General features: G+C 28.4%; 1 protein-coding gene across 5 annotated transcripts in view; it reads left to right on the forward strand.

The window, feature by feature from the left end:
- The window catches only part of LOC147816817 (uncharacterized), a 96052-nt gene that overhangs the window by 47807 nt on the left and 23931 nt on the right, over positions 1 to 24314 (forward strand). For all 5 annotated transcript variants that reach the window (XM_087159648.1, XM_087159675.1, XM_087159727.1 and 2 more), the window contains one exon: positions 1 to 22613. This exon is cut by the window's left edge and continues 12593 nt beyond it. In XM_087159648.1, the coding sequence (XP_087015774.1) occupies positions 2456 to 3178 (723 nt within the window). In that variant the 5' untranslated portion in view covers positions 1 to 2455 and the 3' untranslated portion in view covers positions 3179 to 22613. The remainder of the gene's footprint in view (positions 22614 to 24314) is intronic.

Below are 24314 nucleotides of genomic sequence, written 5' to 3' on the forward strand. Positions count from 1 at the left end.
CGATCGAGGTTTAAGGAAAATTTTTAAAAAATGTGATTATTTTTACAAGACTTTGAAAGTTTTGTAAATCTGCTTTTTACTTTAAAAAGCAAACTCTTTTAAGAATTTTCATTTAAATTCAGATGCTTTATATGAATCTTCGCCCCGAGTAATTCTTTTCAGATAAAAAATAAATAGAAAATATTTCTTTTTTGTTAGGGTTAGATCGGGTTTCAAATGTATCCTCATAACGTCCTCTTAATACAATGTATGATACAGTTCATTATAGCAATACCGACAAAGCATGCCAGCATTGCCGACATGTGTGTCAAAATTCTATTTCAAAAATTTAAGAGCTTGTACTGTCACTCAATATTTAGAACTCGAGTTTCATTTCTTGTTTGTTTCATATATAAAAATGTTACAAAAGTAAAAACACCGATGCAAAGATTTATTATAATCTAAATGATTTTTTTCCTTCAATTTTTTCTTTAAATAGTTTTAAGCATATTGCATTTTCTTAAAAATTACAAAGGCGTAGTTTATGTTTATAGATAAATAAACTGTTCTTTTATAAACTTTTAATAATATTTATCTTTTGCTAGCTCTAAACTTTTTTAACTTTTACTTTTTACCCAAATAAAAATTAATGAATTTCTCGTTTTAACGATGAGTTGTTTTGCATGTTTAAAAGCTTTTTTTGATTATTTTTAAACAGTTTTAAATTCAGAATGATTTTTATTTAATTTACTTAAAAATTTCTCTAGAAAATTCATTTTTCCAAAGTAACTTTTTCATTTCTAAGATTAGACCGTAGCTTTATGAGCTTAACGAATTATTATTATTAAACAATGCCTGAACTTTGAAAAATATATCAAGCTTTAAAATCGTGTTAATTTTTGTTTCAAATGTATTTGTTTATACTGGTTATTAGTAATTTTTTGATCTCTAAAACTTTTTTCTTTATGATGTTATTTTTAAAAGCTAATTTTATTTACAAGTGTATATTTGAATGTAGTTATAATTATTTTAGTTAAAAGAGCATATATTTTAATTGTATTGTGTATTATAAGTAAAAGATTACAAAACGTTTTACAAAACTAGATACAATAGGAAATACTTGAAACAGACATTTTCAGAAAAATGAAACTTTCCTTCGAATGTCATAATCACCCCCCCCCCTCACACTGATTAAAAAGTTAAAGACACTGAGTTGGGTCAATAAGCTGGATTTTTTTTTAAGAAACAAACTATTTTTACTGTTTTTTAAAACTACTTCATACTCCGATCAAACGTTTGGAATTCCAAGAATAGTGCAAACTATGTTCGTAAACTCGCTGAATGAGAGCTCGAATTTGAGTAGCTTCTTGAACAGTGTGTTAAAAGATATGCAGAATCAACTGGAAATATTGAATCTCTGAGAACTGAATTGACGTAAAAATAAAAGAAAAAGAAATCGAAAATCCAAACGTTCTGGAATATAAACAGCTAGAAAGTAACTTAGTTAAATAAGTTTTAGAGGAAAGATTTGAAAGCTTCAAATATAGCATTCACCATTTTAAACACAACATTTAGACTTTTAATTCGAAAATCGAGAAATGTTACAAAAACTGTAAGCATGTTATATGGATTGTAATTATTTGACAACTTAAATCTATTAGGCCATCTAAATTGTCAGATAAATGCTTGAATAGTCACGTGCGACAAGCTCAATGATTGCGCTTACAGAAAAGCAGTTTACTCAAATTGTTTAAATTGAGCTTTGAACACTTCAGAGAACACTTTGAACACTTCTCAATTCTTAGGAATAGCTCGAAAATCTGGGCTTGTGATTCGTTTTAAAATAACGAGTGATATCAACAAAAGGTTATGAGGAAGCCTGATACAAACTGTCAAAAATCTTATTTCTAAGAAGTTAAACTGATTAGCTTAAACGATCAGTTCATTAGGACTTAAGGAACCATTTTTTAGTAACCAGTTCAAATTTATGCATTTTGGCTCATGAAAAACAAAAATGATGAGACAAGCTTCAATTTCAAGGCTCTAATGATAGTGATCAAACAATCTTACATGCTGCGATGTCAAAAAATTGTTGACCAACTTACTTTTGAAGAAAAAAATACAACATTCGCACAGAATTTGCCCTGAAAATTGAAACTTCAATCTCAAATGTCAAGCTATTCCAAACATATGTGCCTGTAACTAACTCCCAAAAAAAAAAAAAAAACACTTTGAGATGGTCTGGCCTGTCTGTAAAAATAATACAAGTAAGAGTCAGTTCAGAAGATATGAGATTATAATAGTTGCGAAGATATGAATGGATTAGAAAATACTCGACATTGCCAGTAATTAAGGAACCAGCATTGATCAGGGCAATCCAAGATATATGCAGGATATGGGAATTGGAACAGATGCCGACAGAGAGATCGACTCAAGCCTTTGACTAGTGAGGACGTGTTTTTTCTCTGATCGACCAATGCCGTATCACAGAACAGCGCACTGCGGAAAGGTTTTCCCTTCCGGCCGCTCTCAAGTACTGCCATTTGATGAGTCATCGTTAGATGATATACTTGCTAACTGCGGGATTCCCCCGCAATATAATTCACCCGGAAACTTAGAGAAGTCTGAAACTGAAGCCTTCTACCTACAGTTTCCCTTAGAGGAACTGTACAAAATTGATGACTCTTTCCGATATTTCTACAGAAAGTATCCTACTTTTGATAGATCTCATCGACGTTACATCACTCAAAGGAGTGAAATTGCCCACTACATCATGTACAGATTAAGCAGGCAGAAACAGGAGGAAATGGAATTAGCAAAGAAAGAAGACCCAGTTCCCATAGCTCAAACAACTGAGAAATTGGTCACAACCAATGCTACTGAACCTGACCAATACTTGGAACCCTGTGAGGAGCCTTCGGCCTCTGAGACAAAACCCCAGACTGAAAATCCTAAGGAGCCACCTATCAAAAAGAGAAAGAGGAATAATAAGAAGAACTCAACTAATGTAGACTCAACAAAGCATACTAACTGTTCCTCTGACCCTCTAAATTCGCCAGTGAAGCCGACTCCAGTCCCGATGGAAACTCCGGAGGAGAGCACAGAAAAAGTCCCAGAGCCATCCACAAATGTTCATAAAGCTCAACCTCCCAAGAACCTAAAAGTTCTCATCCGAGGGCTTCCTTTGTACGGACTTTAGTACGGACAATATTTCCCTTGAATTAGGGAAACAGAATTTAGAAATACTGAAAGTTGTTCAATTAAAAAAGAAAGTGTTGCGGGGCCTATAGGCCATTCCCACTGTTCCTCATCATCATACCAGAGATCGAGAACTACATGAAGATCTACCATATCGAATTCATTAAGGACTTTCCGATTTGTGTAGAGAAATTTCATGGCGGCCGGGGGCCGATACAGTGTTTTAGATGTCAAGGCTTCGGACACTCTCAGCGTACCTGCCCTTCCGATACAAGATGTATGAAGTGTGCCGGAGGGCACTACTCATTCCAGTGCAAAAAAAAGCAAGCACACACCTCCTACCTGCTGCAATTGCAGTAAGGATCATATCTCGAACTTCTCTGGGTGCGAGGTCAGGCCCCAGGAGAAAAAGATTCAACAACAAAGCCTCAACTACAGCTACCTCAGCTCATCGTTTGGTTACTCTAATGAAAGAGTTACAAGAACTTTTGAGAAATCAGGAGGCACTCAGCCTTCTTCAGGCACTTCTTCAGGGGAATACCCCATCCCAATGATGATTTTCTTCAGTGCAACGCAGGCCCAACATCTGCAATGGACTTATATTGTGTAGATATCTTACAAATATCTTGTGAACTTAGGACATTATAATTTAGGACTTACTAGATTCGATGAATAGGTTAGAAGCTCTTCGTGCTTAATGCCGAGATAACACATATTTCCTGCATTCCATCATGGAACAGATGCCTATTGAATGGGATGATGATTTTATCTGCCTAATCTACAAAAAGGGAGATTTGATGGATTGTAAAAGTTGTAGGGGGATCACCTTCTTGAATACAGCATACAAGATTTTCTCCAATGTATTATATAAAAAACTTTTACCACACGTGGAGAAGGTGGTTGGAAGTTAACAGTGTGGTTTATAGAAAAATCTACAACCGATTTAATACAAGTTTTAAGACAAATTATTGAGAAGACAAACGAATTTAACATTGAGACTTTTCCTATTTTTATTGACTTTAAGGCAGCATACGACAGTATCAAGAGAAATAAGTTGTATGAAGCAATGGAGGAATTTGGTATTCCCCCTATTAACTTGACAAAGGCAACACTCAGAAGAGTCAAGTGCAGAGGTGAGTTGCAAAATTAACTCTCCGAGCTCTTCTACACTGATGGTGGTCTGAGGCAGGGGCATACACTTGCCTGCCTTTTATTTAATATGGCACTTGAAAAAGTAAATCAGAGCATCTGAAATCAATGTAAAAGGCAGTATCTTTCAAAGATCTACTCAAATTCTTGCTTATGCAGATGATCTTGATATTATAGGAAGATCTAGACAATCAGTAGTGGAGAACTCCAAAGCTCTTGAAGTAGCAGCTAGTGAAATGGGGCTACTAATCATTAATGCTGACAGAACTAAACACATAGATATAAACAGAGGACTCACTAAGGCAATGAATGCCCTTTCATGTGAATGATTATGACTTTGAAGCTGTTGATGAATTTAAATATCTTGGGACTACTGTTACCTGCAAAAATGTCACAAATACTGAAATCAATAGCCGTTTAGCAATGGCAAACAAGTGCTACTTTGGTTTAAAACGCCAACTAAAAAGTGAATTTCTAAAAAGACAAAAATTAACATATACAAAACACTCTTACGGCCTGTGATCCTATATGGTAGTGAGTGCTGGACTCTTAATAAAAAAGAGAACAAATTGCTGATATTTGAGAGAGGGATACTAAGAAGAATATTTGGTGCAGTCTATGAGAATAACAAATGGTGCACCCTTTACAATCATGAGTTATATAAAAAGTATATGCAACCAGGCATAGTTCATGTTATTCAGGCCAATCGTATTCGATTTCTGGGACACCTTTATAGGTCTGAAGACCAAAACCCTGCAAAAAAGTTAAAAAAACTCTTTTAACCATATTTACCAACCTTTTTTTAACCTGGTTTAAAAAACTGAAACTGTGCATACTGTGCACAAAATGTGCAACGAACCTTTCGATTGTCTGATAAAAGCAGCTTTGACACGACTAACATAACTTTAGTTTTGCTTCTCTATTTACGCAAAATAATAGTATACACAGTCGAATAACAGAAACAAGGAAATGGGGGTGATTAAAAATAAACAAACTTACTCAAGAAAGATGTTTTAGTTTATTTATTATGCTCCTATTTGTTTTAAAAGCTTGTGATTATTTGCTAATTTTTCTTGAATCGTTTTTATGTAAGTAAAATGAAAACTTTGTTAAACTTGCTGTTTTTATGGAGGCTTGTTCTAAAAGTGTTTTATCGTTCATTGTTAATTTATAGTATTTTAATTTTGATAAGTAATATATAAACATTATTCTTTTATCTGCAAAATAACTTTATTTTTAAAAATTAATTATATTGATAGATAAACATTTTAAGAAATGTATAGCTCAATTTTTTCATTTAGTCTTAGTTTAAAATCTGCAGTCAGTTAGATCATTATATATCTTAAATGTTTTATAGTTTTAATCAATTTAAACAAAAGAAAATCCATTTGCCCTAATCGCAACAAAAAAAAAAAGATGGGGCACAAAGTTTTTTATATTCCAAATTATTATTTTTTTTTATTTCATTAAATGTGAATTTTTAAAAAAAAGTTTTTTCGGACTAAATGGATTTTCTGCAGTGTTTTGAAAGATTTTATATTTGTTTAATTAATTTATTTATAGCTAATTCTTGCCATCAAGAAAATCCTTTTTTCTCCCCATCGTAACAAATTAAAAAGATGGGGTATAAAACTTTTTATTCCAAATTTTTAATTTTTTTTTTTTATTTCTTTAAATGTGATCTTTTTTTTTTTTTTTTTGAAAAATTGTTTTTGGTTAGAATGGATTTTCTTGGGCTTTTAAAAGTTATTTGATTTAATTCATTTGTTTATTCATGTTTATATACTTATTTAATTCATTTATTTATTGTGCTAATTCATTTATTTATAATTCTTGTCATTAAGAAAACCTATTTCCCCCCTCCATCGTAAAAAGGGGGTATAAAATTTTTTATTCCATGTTACTATTTCCTTAAATGTGAATTTTTTTTTTTGAAAAAAAATTTTTTCCTTTGAAATACACTCAATTTTTTTTAAAAGTGATCTATTAACCAATTACTTAAAAAATCCAATTCGACATTATATATAACATACATCCAACCAATTTAAGCCTCCATGAAACACTTGCAAATCCAATGTTTACTTGATTGTAATCTTTTGAACCTATGTATTATGTAAACAATCTAACAGTTTGCTTAAAAAAAAAAAAAAGAAAAAAAAAAAAAAGTAAGAAATATTAAAAAAAAAATATTTAAAAAAATATAAAGTAAAAAAATATAGAAAAATTTAAAAAATACATAAAAAAAAGAAAATACAGAGAAAAGAAAAAAAAAGAAGAAAAAAAAAGGTGAAAAAAGAAAAAATATAATATTAAAAATATGGAAAAAAAAATGAAAATATAAAAAAAAATTAAAGAAAGCAAACTGTGGTAATAGTATTTTGTATAATATTTCTGTGTAAATGTATGCTTTATGTTTTGAATAATATGTACTTAAAATTGTTTGTACTATTTATCTAGAAAAGTTAACAAATTAATATTATGTATGCTTTTTTGTTTTTAGTGTTCTATTTATTGAAAAATTGTTCTCATCATTTTATTTATCTATAAACATAGACAATTTTTTCTAATTACATTAATGTCATTCGTTACATTTAAAGTTTCTATTTTTCAATATCTTTCTTTTTTTTTGTTTAATTATAGGCTATTTGTAAAATATAATAATTTTTTAAAAACTTTTTTAACTGAATCATTTTGTTAAATTAAAGAAAGTTAAATCTTTGCATCAGTGCTTCATACTTTTTCATGCATTACTTTTTTATCACATGAGTGAGTGATATTATATTTTAATTTCGGAATTGTTGAAAACCTCCAGTAAAAAGTTATATTTTTACGAATTAAATTTTAAATACAGAGTAGAGTTTGTAAGAATGAATTTAAATCATTCGAAGAAAACAAATTTTTTTCCAATTTTTGAGTATCTTTAAAGTAATAGATTCGAATCAATTAATAGAATCCTCAAAAACATTGAATCAAACCAAAGACTCGTGAATATTTCTATTCGGAGCTTCGACTCAATATTTAACTATAATTGGCAGCATCATAAGTTGATATTTAAAGGACGTTTTTACAAAGTTGAACCTGTTATTTTCTTGTCTTAAATATTTACTATGAAATAAATAAAATTCTTTATGAAACAGGGCGAAGCTACCTCTCGTTGCAACTATCGTTCTAACGACTTGAAGCCAGTCAAAGAATTATCAAATCCCTTCAAGTGTAAAGTTTATTAAAGTAACTATGTAACTTCAATTTGTTGAGCTGAACTTAAATGAAATTTTGAACTATTTCTATTGAAATTTTTTAACTGAAAGAATCATTTACTAAAAATTTTCAAATTTTTGTTTCGATTTTTATGTGTGCAAAGTTTTTATAATATTAAAAAAATGCATTAAATGCATTAAAATTTTTTAATTACATTTTTATTTCTTTCTGTCTAAAAATTAAGGTTTAAAAATAAATAAAAGGTTAAAAAAACAGTACGATGATTAAAATACACATTGATTATTTAGTTATGGAAGTCATAAAAGTTTTGAATCATTTTTAGAAGAATTTTTTAATTGTATTTGTAATGGGCTTTAATCAAATTAAAAGTTCAACCTTTAAATTTACGCTTTGTGATAAATCCGTCCTACAATTTCACCTATTGAATATTGAATATATTCAATACTTTTTACCTATTGAATATTTAAAATTTCTGTCTTCGCAGAAAAATTTCCTCACCGATGCAAAGCAATTTGTACAAGGTATGGCAGAAAATGTTTTGTCGCTTTCTGTATATCAGCCGCAACTGTGATTTTTTGCAAACTGAAGAGCAGTAAATTGCTATAAATATAAAACTTGACATATTCTATGTCAGTTATTATGAACTCAACAAAGGAGACTAGGGTATTTACGAAGTTAAATAGCTAGCTACATTTACCACTGTCTTCGATGGAGATAGTTTAATAAAAAAACCTTTTGCTGTTAGCGTGAGAATTATGGAACTGTAAAATAATGATCCATATATCCTCTGGGGAAATTTTATTCTTGCCCTGTGTGGGTTAGGATAAGAAATATAAGGAAATACTGCTATGGAATCGGCATTTAGATTCTATTAACGGATCAAAATATGTAGCAGCGTTTTCTTATTATTACTAAAATATCAATTAAAAGAAACAAAGTGTCATGAATGAATTTCAAGCATATATAAATAAGTTCATTTATTAAAAATTGAATTTACGGAGCTGTTAATAATTTCAATTTCTGATGAATATTCAGTCTTAATATTTATTAATATTGTCTGTAAATATTTATGTTAACTTCAGTAATTAATTTTAATATGTAATTAGATTTTTTTAATCTTATTATAAAACTTTCTTTTTTTCAAAAAATATGTTTAATTACTTTACCATAAACGATATTTTATAAGCATTTTTTAAAAAAATTCAAACTTTAAAACACATTTTTTCCAGATTTTAACTTTTTTCTGTACATTGTCAGGCTTAAAAGCACATCTTAATGCTTCAAATTTAAGAAAAAATTTATTTGGTTGCATTGGTTGTCCGATCACTAAACATATTTTCTTAGATATGTTATTTAAAAAAACTAACTTTTTTGTAACTGTATATTTGAGATTGGAAATATTTTCTGAATTGAAAATAATATGTAAAATATCATTGTATTTTAAGTGTTATAATTAAAAATAGTCTTACTGATTGTTATTGTAAACCACAACCTATATATTTTCCTTTCTATGAACTTTTTTGAAAAACAAAATTGTTTAAACTTATCAGGATCACCCCCTTGTAAATATGCCATTTTTTAAAATTAATAGCAGTTTAGCTGGGTCATTAAGTTATGGATATTAAATAAAAATGCAACTTTGTACATAAGATGTCAGCCTACGATCCGTATGACGAGGAATTATTAGGAGAACTAAAATCCAGCAATGGGTGATAATCAAAAATGTAATAAATTATAAATAGTGCGACTTCAAAATATCTCAAGAATTTGGGAAGGGAGCATGAAATTGAGTAACTTCTTGAAAAAGATGATCTCAAGGTCAAACATGTCTGAACAGAAAATTCTGAAATGCAAGATCAAAAGCAGGTTGCAAATAAAATAAAAAAAAGAAACAAAAATTCTAATTGTCAGGAAATGTTACAATTTGAAAGAAGTTTAGTTAAACAAGATGAAACGAAAATATTTAAGTTTCAAAGATATCATTCCTAATACAGAATATTTACCTGTTGTTTATAAAAATAAATACTATCATATTCCAAAAGATTAGGATGATGCCGATTACAAATTAGCGGAAAACTGATGAGGAATAAAGAATTGAACTGATCTGCTTAAAAAACTGGTTTCTGAGAACTTTACAGACAATGTTGCTGCCAACTAGCAAATGTTTACAGTTTCTAGTGTTTTTCTGATAAAATACAAAGTTGTTTGGATAAACTGGAAATTCAAGTCTCGAATGATAAATTCAAAAAGGTAGATGAATCTTGCAAAAATTAACCAAAAGAATATGTCAAAATATTTTTGAAGACCAACTTATTTTCGATGAGTGGAAAATACAACGTTTTTATGGAATATGCCCTAAAAAGTACTGGGAATTTCACCATTGATGATAAGTAATTTAAATAGAGTTTCTAAGGCAGAAAACAATTACCAAAATGAAGTTTTGACAACTAAGACATTAGAATTTCCAGTTTAAATTTGAAGGAAACAAAATGAAGTGATTGATGATCAGAAGATAGAAAAGGCTGAGTGGTAAAAAATTTCTTAAAGGAAAAAAAAAAAAAAAAAAAAAAAAAACCATTAAAAGAAAACTTTACTTCTAAACAAACTGGTCGACTCCAAACAAACTCCAAACGAATTAGTCGAACCGAAGTTTCAGTTATGCATAAAGAAGTAAACGATTTTGAAGCCACAAAAAAAAAAAAAAAAAAAAAAACGAATATATTTTTGCTAAATGATTTTTGTGCAAGAAAACTTGAAAAAAGTTTTTGTGCCATCCTTTGGTGTGCTGTGAATAAAAAAAGAATTATAAACGACGTTTTGATTTTTCCCATTTTATTAGCTTTTGAACTTTATCAAAAAGATATCCTATCTTTAAAAATGATGCAACTAAGAATCAGCTAAGAAAATTAATTTTTTACTTTAATTATAGGGAAGATAGAAATGCTCAAAATAGATTAAAGTAGAATCCACACGTAATACTGCATGAGAGCGAACAAAGAATTTTACAATATATTTTTAATGGAAAAAAAATAATATCAAGAATTTATTTCTCCTTTTTATTAATGATAAAGACTGAAATAGACTTGTTACTCATAAGATCAGAACAATTCCATGAAAGTTGTTATCCATGTGGACTGATAGACATGAACATTCCTTGCCTTTTTAGTGGTCTGTTAAATAATTCAAATTTGATATATACATCTTAGCAAAGTGCTACGCAGTTCTACACATATTACACTATCCCAACAAGTATATGGACAGTTAATTGTTCTATAAGACAATAAATGCCAAAAATTCATTCTTCTTTTGAGCAATAATAAAGACTAAAATAGATACATTGTGGGAAAGATGCAATATTAAATGAAACTATGAAAATCGCCTACCTGTTCTATGATTGAATTTTGTATCATCCATTATCATTTTGCAATTTTTATAGCTATATATTCACAATAACTATATAAACTATTATTTGAAATTCCTATAAAAAATTATCATTTTTGCTAAAAATTATTCCTATTTTGTGAAATATTTCCCCCCTTACATGTCTGATGATAAAGAATCCCTTCTAAAACGATTTGGAAACAGATAAAAGAGGACAATTAGTGGAACATTTACTGAGTCTGACCATTCAGATATTACCTCGCTTCTGCTTTGAACCAGGATCTAAATAGTGTGACGTCTCCCCGTGCATAGTAGTGTGACATCACCCCGTGTAGCACAATGAGACAGTTCCCAGTGTGACATAGTGAGAAAAATCTCCCAGTGACATTTGTTCTACTCTTGCGCAGAAATTCTGTTCAGGACTTACTTGCATGAGTTCTCGACATTATTGTTCGATATTGCAACAATCAACATTACTTGAGCTCCATCAAGTGGTGGTGTTGATATTTACTCTGCAGGATAGACATTTTGGTGAAACAACAGATGTTCTCTATTGCTTGGTAAAAAGAGTTTTGATCTCGCACAACGTTGTCACATAATAGTGTTGATTCAAAGAGTGCTAATTTCAATGACATTCATGCCTATAAACAGAGTCTTAATAAAATGGGGGTGACTGAAAAAATAAGTTTTTTGATAATCTTAATAAACAAATATCAATGTCTAAGTTCAGTTATATTCTTTTAAGTTTAAAATGTATTTTCCTCTATTTTTCTTGAAGTGTTTGCAATGTAAATATAATCAATGTCAAAAATTTGCCATTTTATGGAGGTGTATCTTACACATTTCGAATATTTTTATAGTAAATTACTTGAAAATATATCATAAACATACAATAGGTTTCAGTGTTTTAAATAAATGAAATTCCATGCAAAATAGTTGGACATGAAACTTTCTTAAATTTCAAATTTTATCTTCTTCATTACTGCAAATGTGTATTTATGAGTAAAATAATGACGGATTCAGCTGATTTTTCCAGAAATTTGCATCAATAATGAATTATTAATTTGCTGTTATTTATCCCAATATCTTACGTATTTTTTATCATTATATGTCATTAATTTCAAATGTAGTCAATTACGTCAACTTAAATTTGTCATGTTTTCAAATAAGAGTTCCATTACACCAAAAATATGGTTTCCGCATTAAGTTTAAGTTCCAAATTATTATTTTTTTTTTATATTTTGAAATGTGAAATTTAAAAATAAAAATTTTATAACTGATTTAACTTATTTTTCATTAATTTTGAAAACTTTATTTTATTGTTAGAGAAAGATTGTTTTCAAATCATAATTGTTGTTTTTTTTTGTTTCCTATTGAAAATGAGTTTTCTGTGTTAAAAATTTTTCTTTAGTTAAAACATGCTCATTGTTTCAATGGTTTGTAGAAAAATCGTATGAAAAGTTCGCTTATAGTATTAAAAGCAGGTTTACATATTTTAAGCTATCTATACAACCTCCATAAAAAATTCGCAAATTCATTTTTAATTTATGTAATGCTTACCAGATTGAAATTTATTGTACTAAAGTATAATATAAACAACCGCACGGTTTGCTTAAAAAAATCCAAAAAAAATATACAGAAAAAAATGAAAAAGAAAAAAAAATATATGTATTAAAAGAAGAAAAAAAGAAAAAAAAATGTAAAAAAAATATATATAAAAAAAAAAAGAATAAAAAAAGTGTAAAAAAAAAAATTACAAATAAAAATACAAAGAAAAAAAAAAGAAAAAAAATGTAAAAAAAATATATAAAAAAAATGAAAAAAATGTTTAAAAAAAAAATACAAATGAAAATATAAAGAAAAAAAAAAAAAAATATATATATAAAAAAAAATGAAAAAAAAATTATAAAAAAAAGCAAACTGTGGGGATATTTTATATATCATTATTTTATATATTTATCTTTTAATTTGTATGCAAACTTATTTTTGTATTATTCTACTGAAAAAGTGAACAAATTAATATTTTGTATGCTTTTTTTTAATTGTTGTGGTTTGTGTATTAAATTGCTCTTACTATTTTATTTATTTATAAATATTGACAATTTTCCATAATTATAGTAATTTCATCTATTACTTCAAGAATTAAACAGTGAGTTATACCAAATTTTTTTATTTCCTGAAACCTTTTCGAAATTTTTTTGACCTAATTATAGGCTAATTGTGAAATAAATTAATTGCCTTGAACTCTTTGAATTGAAAAAATTTAAGTATTATGCATTAAAAATCTTTGCATAAGTGTTTTACACTTTTTTCCCCCATATTCATTTTAAAATGGGTGAGATACATTGTTTTAAGTTCGGAAATGATGAAAACCTTCAGCACAAGAATTAAATTTTAAATGATGAACGAAATTAAGTACTCCGAACCAAACAATAGATTTTCAATTTTGGAATATCTTTAAGCTAATAAATTTGAATCGATTAATGGAATCCTCAAAAACATTGAATCAAATGAACGACTTAATGTTTCACTCTAATCAGCAGTGCTATAAAATATTAAGAGGACGTTCTTCAAAAATTAAACCTGTTATTTTAAATATTTGCTATGAAATAAATAAAATTATTTTTAAAAGAGGGCGAAGCCATACCTCTCGTTTTACTTATCGTTCGACTTACTGGAAGCCAGAAATTATGAAATTAAGAGTATTTATAAAAGCAGAGCGAAGCGTAATCTTTCGTTTTGAAATGTTCGTTCCATTCACAGAAAATTAATAAGATTTTGCGCACACTTTCTTAAACATAACTCGTAAGTGCAAACTTTTTTTAAAAATTATTTTGAAGATTTTGTTTAGCTTTTGGTTAGTTCTTTTTCTTTAAGCTTTTTTTTTCATTGTGGTGATATTTATATTCATGCTTATATGATTGTATGTAAATGAATGACAAGCTTTATCACGATATCCTCTTACATGAATGACAGTTGTTCTTAGAGTAAATAAATAATAACTTAATTACTTTTTCAAGATTTCAATTAACAATCGTGTTTTATTTTTATTGCAAAATTTCCCCTAAAACACCAATTTACTAAAAAAAGTTCAAATTTTATTTTTTTTTTAGAAAATTTGTATGTGCGAAACTTTCATGATATGCAACAAAAACCTGAATATTGTACAAATATTTTAATTAAAATTATAATTTTTTGTCATAGAAGATAAAATAATGCAGAAATCAACAGTTAAAAACGGAAATAAAATGTTGATTAAAGAACACAGTAATTGCTAAGCCATAAACAAAAATATACTAACTTGAAAGATTTTCTTTAAATTCAGCAAATTTTTGGTATTGTGCATGTCTAATCAAATTAATAAAGTCAACATTCATAAATGTTTCAATAGTTTTTCTGTCATAGCAAAGAAATTTCTTCTACTTTTATGCAATGTTATTTGTACGAGACATTGGCAGAAAATGTTTCGTCTCTTTCTGTTTATCAGCCAATGTTGTATCAGTCATTGAAAAAATTATTTTTTTGCATCTAAAGTGCAGGAAATTATAATAAAAAATAATTTTTATTACACAAAAAAGTTGCGATAATCACCTTGAGTAAGTTAATATTTATTAGCAGTTATTATGTACCTTTGTTATTTTTTAAGAAATAATTTTCTTCTTTAATTGATGTTTATCACTTTCTGTAAAAGGCCAATAGACTTGTTGATCTACAACATTTAGACGACCAGCTTATTTTAGTTTAGGTTTCTTTGAATTGAAATGGGCATTTTTAAGGGAAATGGAACAAATAATTAGCTGTATATACAAGTGGCGTCGATGAATATTCTTTTAGAGAAACCTTTCACTCTTTGCGTGAGAGTACTTTTAAAATAATGATCCATTTAACTAAGAGGGAAATTTTATACCTGTCCTGTATTCCGTGTGGGGCAGGATAAGGAATCTTAACTATAGAATCAGGATTTTGTATTGCGATTCTATTAATGTATTGAGATATTTAAGGTATTTTTTTATCACTACCAAATTATTAATTAAGAGGACATAATTTTTATTGACGTATTTCATGCATACTAGTATATACTATTATTTTTTTAATTTTAAAAGTTTATTTCAATTTGTGATGAACAGGAAGTATTAAAAGAAGTGTACGCTAATAGTTTCTCTAATGTGCTTTCAAATTAATTCAGTAACACGGACAAATTTACAAAAATGGGTGAAACGTTTGCATTCTAAAACTAAGCTTTTTGTTTTACTTTATTTATGAAATGTTTTTAGTATTATTGAGAATAACTTTTTCATGACTCTAGCGAAGAAAAATATGTTCAATGTAAATAAAAAATGATGTTCGCAATGTTACAAAAAGTATTTCAACTATGATATTTTCATAAAACTATTATAATTTTTTTTTAATTTTTAGAGGTCTTGAGTCAGTCATGAGCTTTCAGAAACAAAATATAAAAAAAATCATGTAATTAAATTATTCACTGTTATTTTTGTAACTTTATTACTAAATAATTGTCGATTAATGTTTAATTTATCTGCAGTAAATGACACTTACCCATAGTTTTATGTTCTTTTTTGAGAAAACTCATTCGGTTTTCCTTTGAAACTACATTTTTAAAACTTGTTAATGACAGTTACTTCTAAATAAAAGATATTTTTATGATTTTTTATTTTCAGTGCAAACTTTAAATCTCAGTTTTTGAAATATTTATTTCGAAAATAATTTTGATCAATGAAATATATTTTCTTAAAATTATGTGGCTGTAATATCAATGCACACAACTATACTGACTCTGTATAGAAAGAATTCACTTCGAATGAGTGGTTAAGTGCAATGTGTAAAAAAAAAAAAATACCAAAGACAGTTTGCTCTCAGTTTGTCGATGAGTATATTACAAATTCATAATTAATGGGTTAACTTATATTTTCCAAATATTTTCAAATGCGTGACTCATCGATTATAAAAGTTACATATCTTAAAGAGTTTCTAAATATAAAGTTTTTCTCCTTTAAACGTACTTCCCTTCTTTGATTTTTAAAAATTGCCGGATCATTTCCAACTTGAATCTTTTAACTATTTTCAAGTTAGAAAAACTGCCAGAAAAGAAACAAATATCCTGAATTTTCAATGTTAATGTGCCCAATGAGTTAAATATTTAACTAGTAATTGATTGTCTGTGCAAAACATTGGCAATAATTGCAGCTTAAAAATTTAAATATATAGAGCACAGTTACAGGTTTTGTTTAAATATGTATTATCCCTATTGTTTAGTATTTAACTAGTATATGAACTGCCGTGATGAGCACTCATTTTTTCTTAAACTTCTGCAAATTTGGAAGAGTTTCAAATTGTTGGTCGGTTGATTATTATGTCAAAAAGAAACCAATATATCATTGAAGAGATTTTTTATTTTTAAATTTATTGTGCAAATTTTTTATGCCCTTAATAGTATTCAAATTAGTATCTTTGGAATTTAAATGCCATAAAAACTCATTGCATTAAAAAAAATGAACAAGGAACGAACTCACAATTCTCTCTTAACTTTAGTCTTATAAGTCAATTAGTCATGTTGTCAAAAAAAAACAAAATATCTTACATATGCCATTTTTTTAAAAGAAATTTCACTACGCTTTTGTTCGTTTATGGTCAACAGTTTAACCACGAAACTGTGAGTTGGCACTTTTCTTTGTAGTTTATCCCTGAGATTAGAGATGAGTTCTCAGGTGTTTGATAGTGACTCCCAGCGTTTCAACAGAAAAAGGCTTTTTTCTGGGCCAGCGAATTTCAATTTCTCTATAACTCGCGGATAGCCAGAAAGTATCGGAAATAATTGATGATAATACCCATGCACGAATGATAATATAACAACCGTTCCTAACGTTAGTGTTTTGAATTATCACATAAAACTACAAACTAAAAATAAAAAACGCGAAAACACACTATGAGAAACAGGGGGGGGGGATAAAGTTCAATCGGCGGACGACGACATTATTACCTGTGAATAGCTCATTCTTATAAATATATTTTGCCTTTTGAGCAATAAATTAAAATGCGAAATCCATGAAATTGCCAGTAATATATTTTTATGAAATTAAAAAAAAAATTGATTTCGTGATAAGTATAAAAAATTCTCAATATTATGATAATATGCAAATTGTGTAAATGATGAGGGTTTTATTTTAAAGTAATAAAAATACAGAATCAAAAATTGCCAATACGTTTTTTTAACCATTGCTTTTTACTAAGTCTGTTCTAGGAAAAAAATATTTATGAAAACATAATTCTCCACTATTTTTTCCTTATTCAGAACTTCATTAAAACACTTATATATCAGTGCTGCATCCTCAAATTTAATAATAGTTTTTAATTCATTTTGTGGTTGATATTATTCTCTTTGCTGGTGGCGGGATCGAATGATATGCAATTCATTTCTGTGGCGGATTCTTCAAAGTTCGTTGATTTTGTTTGAGATTTAGGATGTTTAAGATATTCAATTTAATGAAATCAAACAGTGATGTAAAACAAGTTTGATGCAAAAATAAGAGGGATTAAAAAGGAAACATTTCTTTTTGAAGAAAATTATCATTTTTTCAATCAAATTTTCTTATGTTTTTTCTTTAACCTATCCGTTTTCTGAAAGATTTTCTTATTGCATAAAACCGTCAACTGAATAAAACAACAATAGCTAAAACATATAACAGCAGTGTTTGCTGATCGTTTTGACAGTTTAAAAGTAAAAAAAATTATACTTTTTTTAAATTTGATTTTTTGAAAAGAGAACGTTACTATAATTTTTATTCTAAGCTTATTATTGAAATAAAAACAGACAAAGTTAAAGACTTTAAATGGTTGCTCATCTATTTCTTTAAAGTAGATATTTTGTGATTTGTAGTGAAGTGGAATATATTTGATTTTTATATTTTTCAAATTGTTACTGCTTCTTATTAAAGTGGTCTCAAAATATGTTCAAGGAATTATATGATAACGAATTACCTAAAATAAAATTCAATTATACTGAAATGTAGTTAATTATGTAAACTTCAATATTATTTTGATATTCATCTTTACTTTCGGGTCCTGTTGAAAAAAATATGATTTAAAAGGGTACAAAAATTCCATATATGCACTGAAAATCATTCATTAAAATTATATAATATATTGAAATAGCAGTTAAAATGTCAAATTGAGATTTCAATATAATTGATCAATATTTACTAATTTATCATCTTTCCAAAAGTTTCCTCCACCCTTATAATTGATGATGATTCCAATGATTAGTGAGAAAATAGTTCTTAAAACTAATTCTTTAAATTCTTTAAAATTCTTCTTAATTGCTCATGTTTAAGAAATAAAATTTTCTAGTAGCAGCTTATTAATTAATACAAGAACAGTAATTACACACTACTTTTGTTGCTTGTCATTTTTTTTAAATAAGACAGTTAAATATTTAATAAGTATAAATTGCAATAATATTTGGCGCGATAACTTTCAAATAATTAGCAGAAGAGAATCAAATCGTATAACTCCAGAAACATATAAGAATTGGACTAATGTCATGTCTCCACTTCTTTTATTTTTATTACATCAGTTGCTGTATTCTTTGTCATACCTTAGTTTGAAATAAAGCACTTATTCTGCCAGTGATCTAGCTTGGCTAAATCCCCAAAATTTAACAGCCACTTTTTAATTTCTTTCCACGATTCATGATTACGTTGTAGATAAAACCAGACGGTAATTCTCGAATCATAGAAACCTTCTATTTCAACTTAAAATAAATTTGCAAATATAAGTTAAATTGTTTCAAAACCTATTTCCTAGTAAACACGATAGCAGAAACAATGCTCCAGGGCTCTGCAGGGCTTTTTCCTTTTTCTTGGGTGAAATAGAACGAAAATAAAACGCCCAGACATTAAATTGTCATGCTAAACATTTTTTATATATACATATTTTTGTTTTAATAATAATTTCTTTTTCATTTGGGCTTAGCGTAAACATCTTTTAGACCAAAATTATTCATTTTTAATTATACAATTTCCATCTTTAAGCTTACCTTTCAATCAAAAATATATAGCTGAAAAGACAGCAAGAATAAATTGTTTCTTATATGCTAAAGTAAAACCAAAGATTTTGATTTTCTAGAAATTTTTGGAGACTTTAATTTTATATCTTGGAAATAAAGCGAAAAAGTAATTTCAGAAAAATGGGAGGCCCTTAAGTACAGCAGATGGAGAGAGGATTACTCCCTTCGTATATGCAAAAAATTTCTGATCCATTATTAGATTATTAGTATTGGAGTAACAAGTATTAGATTCATAAGTAAGATTAATAAATGCAAAAGTATGAGTATTTTTTTCAAAATTGTAGACAATTTTAGATTTTAAAATTCATTGACAAATTTAAACATTTTGCATAGCATTTTATTTTTTTTTAAAAATCTAACTTATTTTTGTCAGTTTTTAGAGCGATTTCCTTTAAAAAAATATTCCAAATATATTCTAATTCATATCCCATTTATCATTGCTTAATAAAAGGCATCTGCTTATATATTCTCCAACCTCACACTTATTGACTTTGTTAATATGAATATAGTAAACACCATTTCCATTTTTATTCAATTCAAACGATAGCAATCGACTTTCTTTTCAACAAATATTTTATTTTATAACCGTCGTTGAACAGCCAATTTTGGGTTTACCACTACTAATGTTTCCCTCCGTTGCCTTAAAACTTTGAACCCAATCCAGAATACAAAGAATACAACTCCTTGATCAAGTATTGGGTGAAATGTCCCATCAGGGAAGACATTTTGATAGAAATAACCCGCATTTGCGTTACATGGAGAGGAAAGCCACGAAAAGCTCCAAAGGTTAGTCTGTAGGCAAGGGGACTCTAACCTATGATCAGTCTACCACTGAGGATATTTTACGTCAGCGCTGTGGTCAGTGCGAGTGGAATTCGTATTAACCAGCCATCACTGGGATTTGAACCCGGTTCACCTCATTAGAAGGCGATCTCTCTCCCCTGTTCTACCATGGCTCTTTCAGAAAGTACTGTTATTAATGACATTTTTACCGCGATTATTGCATTGGATATTTGCCTTCTTGTGCAATATAATACAAAAGAGTGCAGCGTGTGGGTTATGGTTGCTTACGTTACCCAAGAGATATAATTTTAAAGCTTAATATTATTCCAGACTTTATGTTCGATACTCAAAAGATGTATTTAATATTTTTTAGTAAGTAAGTAAGAGAGTAAGATTTGTAGTAAGAGAGCTAGATCTAGAAGAGTTTAACCCTTTCACACCATATAGTCTTCTTTTTTTTTTTTTTTTGAAACTCCGGTAAAATAGAGCAAAAATTGAAACCGGGAAAATGTAAGGAAATTCCATAAATTTGAGGAAAATTCAGGGGAAAATATTTCATTATTGATTATTGTAGGGATAAACTTTTCTCTCTTATTTATCCCCTTCTCTATCATACAGATATGGTAGTTTCCTATTGCCTTAAATGTATCATGCATGGATATCTAGTTTCCGACTGCGAATTATTTGGAATAGTATTATGTATAGGACGCACCATTGATTGTGCTCGAATAGTGTCCCCCATACATTAAAAGATTGACTAAAGTCTTGAAGTCTGGGCCCGTGTGATAATCAAATTGTGAGTACAAGGAAAATATGTTGTAGATTTGAGATGCAGTGATGAAATTGTATCCAATTATTGCTGCAAAGCAATATCAGGTTAATTTTCACCAAAGAATGAGTCTTTTAGATTGCTTAGATATGATTGGAAAGAATAAATAGACTTCTTAATTACTAAGCTTAGTTTCAATATGTAAGGTTAATATATTCTCAACACTTGCTAAATAAGTTAGACTTGATGCATGCTGATAATCAACTTTTAAATGTTAATTCCTACATTCCTTCATTTGCTTAGCAGTAAAAAGCTTAAGAATTGAAATGAAAAAGTCATTAAGATAAAACAGTTGGCCCATGATCATTAAAAATTAATTTTACTCGTGGAAATAATTTACTTAACCAATGGAAGTGTTTTTGTCTGTTATAAGGGGCAATCAAAATAAGAATGTTTGATGGAGAATTATTGCTTGTTTTGAATGACTAGAAAAAATAAGGAGGGTTTCTAACACGAATTTAAAATGTGCCCCTGAAAAATTCCATTTTTCCAACAATTAATGATGTTATGGATTTCTTTGGTCTTTGCAATGAACCCAAAAAAAAAAATATTTAGACATTAAATACAATGTAAATTCCCCTTTTTGTTGTTTTTTCCAGTGTAATTGGATTTAAAATCCATGGTTTGCGAAAGGAAGTAAACAAAAGTAAATCAAAAAGTGAAGACAATTTTGTATTTGTGCATTATTGTGTTATCTGAAGTCACCACATATATGCTATGAGTGAAGTTGGAATATCCATTCATTCAATGGAATGTTGGGGAGGCAAATTTATGGACACACTACTCCATGAATTCATCATTGAGGGACCCTTCGATTTATGGGGCGAAACACTATACCACAGTTTACTCGATGGTGCTTTCATTAAGCAGTGATTTCATATGTATGACTTGCGTCATTCTATTGATTCATGGGCTGTAATCGATATTCCTATCACACTCATAGTGTATATGTGAGGACATCAGTGTTTTTTTTTTTCTCTCTTTTTTTTCCTTGCAAAAATACGGAATTTAACTTCTTGAGTTACTTTCATATTAATGCGTAATTCAAATTAGGAGGGTGGGTCAAATTTCAAATATATTCCTAAATTTCTTGCATATTTACTTCCTTTTGCCTGTTTCATTCACAATTTTAGGTTTTCCTCCCTTTGCATGTTTTTTTAATTCCTTTTCCTTAAATCTATCGATTTAATTTTCTGGTTATTTTTTTTTTGTTATACTCCGTGTTATTTCATTCTATGTATATTTTTCTTAAATCTGATTACTTTTTTGTATAATAATTTTTTCTCCCTTACCTTTAACCCATAACTGCTTTTCACCTTTTTGTTCCTAGATTTTGTTTGCTTCTAATAACTAAATTCTACGTGTGCTTTATATACCTACCTATCTTACTTTTTATTTTTTAGGTACTATTTTACAATTTATTATCAATGCAGTGTTTGAAATTTTCTTGAAAATGCATAATTTTGAAATTTGATATTAAGAATAACTTTTGAAAATAAACTGATTGAAAATTTTCAATTAATTTGTTTTTGTGAATTTTAATATTTAAATTTATTTTTTCATTTAAAGTTCTTATAAAATAGTGCCAAAATACAAATTTGAGCTTTGCAGAAGCTTATCGAATTTTGAGCTTTTCGAAAATGTGAGCTTGTGACATTGCACAAGCCACGAGTTGCATTCACAATAATTTTTAACGATATGCAGAATTAACTTGGAATCTCACATAACGATTTATATAGATTTTAATGTATTGTCTATAAATCTTTCGGTCTTTCACAGTAACATATGCATAAGAAACAAACTATTTTCAAAGGAATGAATAACTGCATTTACACATGGAACGAGTCATTCGATTGCTCATTATGAATCCAGTCTAATTTTCTTCCTTTTTCCTTCCTAGAGTCTGCAGGAAACTCTTAACCAAGAAATTTAAAACTAAGAACTCCAGTAAGTACCTGCATTCATGAGTGTAATCGGATTGAATAGTAAGAGGTAAGTTTTAATTAATTGAATAGTTAGAGGTAAGTTTTAATTAATGTAAAAAGATTTTTTACGTGACGATCACAAAATGGTTGTGCATTTTTCTATGTTAAAAGGTAAGATCGTACTGGTAATGTATTTATTTATCTTACGTTTTGTTTAATTAAATGGCCATTTATTATTGGAATGAGTTTAGTTCGGGTCTAATTTTATTGCCCGTCGCGACGGGACCGACGCGTCGGTTATCGTATTTTCATTGCGCCGCTCTCAACATGCGCTCGAGAATCGCCTGCTCTTAAATTATGTGCAAAGAATTTCGTTTTCTATATTATTCAAACTTTTTCATCATGTTTTCTCTTACTTCATTTTCCAATTTTATTCTTTTTTTCGCTTTTCTTTCTCCTAATGACTAGCGGCAAATTTCATTGGTACCATATCATTGTATTTGCGTTTTCCAATTTTATTTTGTTTTCAAATTAGCTTTCCAATGGTTCACTTTGCTTTCCAAATCACTACTATTCATGTGTTCACTGATTTGTTTTCCAGTTTTTTCATCCTTTTTTGTTCTAGCTTGTTTTCTAGTATTTTATTCTAGTATCATCCAGTGTGTGTTCCCATTTTTTTCATCCTTTTTTATTCTATTTTGTTTCTTAGTATTTTATTTTTGGTGTTATAGTTCATCCAATGTGTTTTACAATTTTTTCATTCTTTGTTTTTTTCTATTTTGTTTTCTAGAACTTTATTCTAGTATTATAATCTATCCAGTGTGCTCCAAATTTTTTTTATCATCCAGTGTACTTTCCAATGTTTTTTTTTTCTTTCAATTTATGTGTTCCTATTAGTTTCTTTCAATGTGGGTGTCCCATTTTTTAATCTGTGCATTTTTAGTGTGTCTTGCATTTTCCAAGTTTTTCTGTAGCTTTCTCAGATTGTTTTTTTATCTGTTTTTATTTCAATGCGTTTTCTATTATGTGTTCAAATTTTTATCTTCCAATACGTCTTCTGTTTTAATTCATTATAGTTACTCCAAATTTTATTTTCTAATAATTGTTCCAATTTTTATTAATCCAATATGTATTCCAATCTTTTTTTTCCAATATATGCTCCAATTTAGATTTTTCATTGTGTATTCCAATTATTTTTTGCATTTAGCGTTTGTTCCAGTTTTTTTCTCAAAGTATGTGTTCCAATTTTTTTTTCTTGCAAATCTTTTTCTAATTTTCGTCCTCCACTGTGCGTTCCATTTCTTTAATGCGAGATTTTGTAATAATTTTTTTCTTGCATTTTTTTCTCTATTTTTCTTTAGCTTTCAGAAAATGTGCTTTTTTTTTAGCTTGTTTTGATTTTTTTCGATGTTTTTCCTTTGTCTGTTTTAGGGAGATTTTCGATTGGCGTTCAAGTGAAGTTGATCAAATCCAATTGTGATTTTGTTGCTCTATATTGTTTTCGTAACTTCGCTCCCTGTTTATAAGTGAATCTTTATGTTTTCCGTGTTCACTATTTTTCTTTTTTCAGTTTTCTGTAGTAATGTTAAGAACTTCTATTTGGTATTTTTATTCTTCCAATTTTCGTTTCTCCAACTTTTAAGACATTATTTTTTTATGCGCTTTCCAATTTTATTCATTGTTTTTCAGCTTTTTGAGTGTTTTGTTTTATTCCTAAGTATGTGTCTTTGTATATGTATGTTTTTAATTACAACTGCCCTAAAACTCT

The sequence above is a fragment of the Parasteatoda tepidariorum genome, chromosome 1 (genome assembly GCF_982258835.1).
Source record: "Parasteatoda tepidariorum strain Cologne lab strain chromosome 1, Ptep-v5.0, whole genome shotgun sequence".
Taxonomy (NCBI): domain Eukaryota; kingdom Metazoa; phylum Arthropoda; class Arachnida; order Araneae; family Theridiidae; genus Parasteatoda; species Parasteatoda tepidariorum.